Source organism: Amaranthus tricolor, chromosome 7, assembly GCF_026212465.1.
Source record: "Amaranthus tricolor cultivar Red isolate AtriRed21 chromosome 7, ASM2621246v1, whole genome shotgun sequence".
In the NCBI taxonomy this organism is placed as follows: Eukaryota; Viridiplantae; Streptophyta; class Magnoliopsida; order Caryophyllales; family Amaranthaceae; genus Amaranthus; species Amaranthus tricolor.
In genome coordinates this window covers 14559760-14564403 of record NC_080053.1, presented here as the reverse complement: position 1 = coordinate 14564403, position 4644 = coordinate 14559760, and the positions used below count along the sequence as shown (strand labels likewise).

Below are 4644 nucleotides of genomic sequence, written 5' to 3'. Positions count from 1 at the left end.
TGAAAGAGGAATAAAATGGAAATTATGCCATAGAGAAAATTCGGGGCATTACAATCCTACCCACTTATAAAAAGTTTCGTCCTCGAAACTTACAAAGAGAAAGATAAGGAAACAAGGACGAAATACTTACATTTGTTTGGCTACAAACAACTCGGGATACTTAAGTCGTATTGACTCTTCAGTTTTCCAGGTGGCTTATTCATACTTTTGACTACGCCACAACACTTTCACTAATGGCACTTCCTTTCTCCTCAGAGAACGTACCTGACGATCAAGGGTTTTGACAGGCTTTTCCTCAAAAGTCAAATTAGGGTTGACCTCTTCCGACTCTACGGCTATAACATGCGAAGGGTCACTTCGATAACGCCGTAACTGAGAGACATGGAACATATTGTGAACCTTAGATAGCTCGACTGGCAAAGCCAACTTATAAGCCACTTCTCCAATCCTCTCAAGTACCTCATAAGGACCCACATACTTAGGGCTGAGCTTGCCCTTCACACCAAATCTCATTACTCCCTTCATTGGGGACACCTTCAAAAGCACCTTATCCCCAACATCATAAGTAATAGGTCTCCTACTCAAATCGGCATAAGACTTTTGTCGATCCTGGGCAGCCTTCATCTTTGCTTGAATAATTTTGACCTTATCTACAGTAGATTGGATAAGATCGGGTCCCAACACCAACGAATCACTTATGTCGCTCCAGAAAGTAGGACTACGACATTTCCTGCCATAAAGAGCCTCTTAGGGAGCCATTTGGATGCTCGCATGATAACTGTTGTTGAAAGAGAACTCTACCAAGCTTAAAGACTTCACCCACGAGCCTTGGAATTCCAGGGCACAAGCACGGAGCATGTCATCCAAAGTCTGGATTGTTCTCTCCGTTTGCCCATCAGTTCATGGAAAGCGGTACTCAACTTCAACTTAGTACTAAAAGCCTTTTGTAACGAGGACCAGAAATGAGATAAGAACCTGGGATCACGATCGGATACAATTTCCCTAGGTACACCTTGCAACCTTATGATTTCATTTGAATAAGCCTCCGCCATTTGTTCCATCGACCAAGTCTTCTTCATAGGAATAAATCTGGCAACCTTGGTCAAGCAATCAACTATTACCCACACTGCATTCAAGCCACCAGCGGCATTAGGAAGCCCCATCACAAAATCCATGGAAACGAAGTCAAACTTCCATGCTGGAATAGGATGGGGATGTAACAAACCACCTGGCCTTTGATGCTCAATCTTCACCTTCTGACACACCAAACACTTGGCAACAAATTCAGCAACCTCCTTTTTCATACAAGGCCACCCAAAGCTTAGCTTGAGGTCCTTATACATCTTCGAACCTCCAGGATGCACTGAATAAGAAGTGTTATGAGCTTCACTCATGATTTCGTTTTTCAAAATCGGATCATTAGGCACACACCATCGCCCTTTGAACTTTATACTCCCATCCTCTACAATATCAAAACTCTCAGCTCGTCCTTGAGCCTTTGCAGCTCGAATCTTCCGAAGCTTAGGATCATTTTGTTGCTTCTCTCTTAACTCAGCATAAAGAGCTGGCTCAGAACTCATAGCACTTAAGCGAGCTTTAACCCCACCCAATGATACCACTTTAATTTCCATCTTGCGAAATTCCTCACATAAGTCCTTGGAGAGAACCTTCATAAAATTCAGCAAGGGTCCAGGCTTTCGACTCAGGGCATCAGCAACCCTATTAGCCTTTCCTTCCTTATACTCCAAGGTCAAATCATAATCCTTGATAAGCTCAAGCCAACGCCTCTGACGCATATTCAATTCTTTCTGAGTGAAAATATACTTGAGGCTTTTATGATCAGTGTAAATTTTGCACGAAACACCATATAAATAGTGTCGCCATATCTTTAATGCAAACACCACTGCAGCCAATTCAAGATCATGCGTAGGGTAATTCTTCTCATGAACTTTTAATTGCCTTAAAGCATAGGCAATAACCTTACTCCGTTGCATCAACACACACCCTAGTCCACTCTTCGAGGCATTACTGAACACCTCATAGTCCTCTCTTTCTGTCGGCAAGACTAAGACAGGAGCAGATGTGCGCTTTTCTTTCAATAACTGAAAAGCCTTTTCGCACTCTTCGGACCATCTAAACTTGCAGTCTTTCTTCATCAATTTTGTCAAAGGTTGAGCAATAATAGAGAAGTTATGAACAAACCTTCGATAATATCCTACAAGTCCTAGAAAACTCTGAACTTCAGTTACACTAGAGGGACTTGCCCATTCTAGAATAGCTTTAATTTTCGCTGGATCAACCTTCACACCTTCCTTGCTAATAACATGGCCTAGCAAATGCCACTTTCTTAAGCCAGCATTCACATTTTGAGAACTTGGCAAACCATTTCTGTTTCTTGAGAATGTTTAACACCATTTCTAGATGTTTAACATGCTCTTCCTTATCCTTCGAGAATACAAAGATGTCGTCAATGAAGACAACTACACATTCATCCAACATCTCGTGAAAGGACCTATTCATCTGGTCCATAAACATAGCAGGGGCATTCGTAAGACCGAAGGGCATGACGACAAATTCATAATGCCCATATCTAGTCCGGAGAGCCGTCTTTTGAATATCATCTTCCCTCACAGGGATCTGATGGTAACCAGACCTAAGGTCAATCTTAGAAAAGACACCCGCGGCCTTTAATTGATCAAAAAGATCGTCAATTCTTGGCAAGGGATATCTATTTTTGATAGTTACCTTGTTCAATTCACGGTAGTCAACGCACAGCCGCATACTACCATCTTTCTTCTTCACAAATAGAACTGGAGCACCCCAAGGAGAAGCGCTGGGCCTTATAAAACCCTTATCGATAAGCTCTTGCAACTGAGTCTATAACTCTTGCATTTCTAAGGGTGCCATTCTATATGGGGGTTTAGAAATAGGAGCGGTACCTGGAATATAATCAATACCAAATTCTACATCTCTTTCAGAAGGGATTCCAGGTAATTCTTCGAGAAATACATCTGGATAGTCTCTGACAATGGGAATGTCTTCAAGCTTAACGCCTTCGGAGACTTCAATCACTTTACACAAGAAAACTTTATTCCCTTTCCTTTGTATTTTCATCATCTTCATAGCAGAGATGATCTTCACACCAGGCTTTGCCTTGATGTTAGAATAAGAAACTCTCTCCCCTTTATGGTTTCTCAACACCACCTTCTCATCCCTACAATGGAATACAGCTCGGTATTCCTTCAACCAATCCATGCCGAATATCACATCGAATTCGTCCATGGGGAACTCTTTAAGATTTGCAGTCAATTCTACCTCGTTAATGATAACAGGAACGCTTCGAAAAGCCCAATGACAAGAAATTTTCTCCCCATTAGGAAGGGAGATCACCGATTTAACAGACATAGAAGAGTTCAACTTGGCTTTTCCAATAAAGAAAGAAGAGATGAAAGAAGCAGTAGCACCAGTATCAAATAAAACATAAGCAGGAATAGAGTTTACGAGAATAGTACCGACAATGACATCAACATCCGATTCTTCCCCGGTTTCGGTCATATTATAAACCCTGTTGCGGAGAGGGGCATTACCACCAGTAATTGTCTTGCCTGCATCAGAATTCTTAAGGCAAGAGTACGAACGGTGAACCTCACCATTGCAATAGAAACACTTGACAGCAGAACCATCACAATTTTTGCCAGGGTGCCAATCTTTCTGGCACTTGAAACACTTCTTTGGTCTAGAATCAGAAGTACTCCCCTTATTTGCAGGAATAAGCTTAGACTTCTTGGAGGGGTTTGCAGTATGAAATGAGGGAGGGGGCCTCTTGGCTGTGAGAGCACGCCTAGCAGCTTCTTCCTTCTGAACTGCAGCATAAGCACTAAGGGCAACTTCATAAGCCCTCTGGAAAGTAGCAGCACCTGAACACATCACTGGTACCCTAATCCGGGCGTCTAACCTCCTCACATACAACCTCACTTTCTCAGCTTCAGAAGGGATCAAAACAGCAGCAAAACGAGACAACTCTGTGAACTTGTCAGTATATGCTTGCACTGACATAGAACCCTGTTCCAGAGAGAGAAACTCTTCTCTTTTCAGCCACCTCAACTCGTCCGGATAGAATCTCTTTTTCAACTTCGTGGAGAACTGTTCCCACCCAAAGCCAGTGGTAGAAGGACATTCAGCTTTGACCATATCCCACCAGTTGTCAGCCTCTTTCTTCAGGTAATACGAGCTAATAGCTACCTTTTCAGCATCCGGGCAGCCGGTCGTGTCAAAGAGTTTTTCTATCTCACGCAACCAACCTTCGAGAACTACAGGATCGGAAGTACCCTCATAGGCTGGGGGACGGTGACGATCAAACCGATCACAGACAGACTGGTTGAGAATATATATATATTTTAATTTAAAAGAAAAGGAAAAGATGGGTAATTAAATTGAGAATATTTTATGTTATATTTTTTTAAGATCATTCTCGCACTGATAATTCTCTTAAACTTACTCGTCTTAAAATATTAATTTCCCAAATGTTACAAAGCTAATGATGCTTCCATTGGGAAACGAGATATACCAAGTCAGGGCTAGGCCTATCAAGGTAATGGGGAAGAATTTGCACAAGAGTGTGGTACACAATACCATCAGATTCTT

At 42.1% G+C, this 4644-nt stretch overlaps 1 protein-coding gene across 1 annotated transcript in view; it reads right to left on the bottom strand.

Moving 5' to 3' along the window:
* Positions 1-2877: 2877 nt before the first annotated feature.
* Positions 2878-4644, bottom strand: part of LOC130818530 (uncharacterized) — a 1779-nt gene continuing 12 nt past the window's right edge. The window contains exons 1-3 of the mRNA XM_057684697.1: positions 4531-4644; positions 3465-4374; positions 2878-3422 (exon numbers count right to left, since the gene is read on the bottom strand). The exon at positions 4531-4644 is cut by the window's right edge and continues 12 nt beyond it. Coding sequence (XP_057540680.1) covers positions 2878-3422; positions 3465-4374; positions 4531-4644 — 1569 coding nt within the window. The remainder of the gene's footprint in view (positions 3423-3464; positions 4375-4530) is intronic.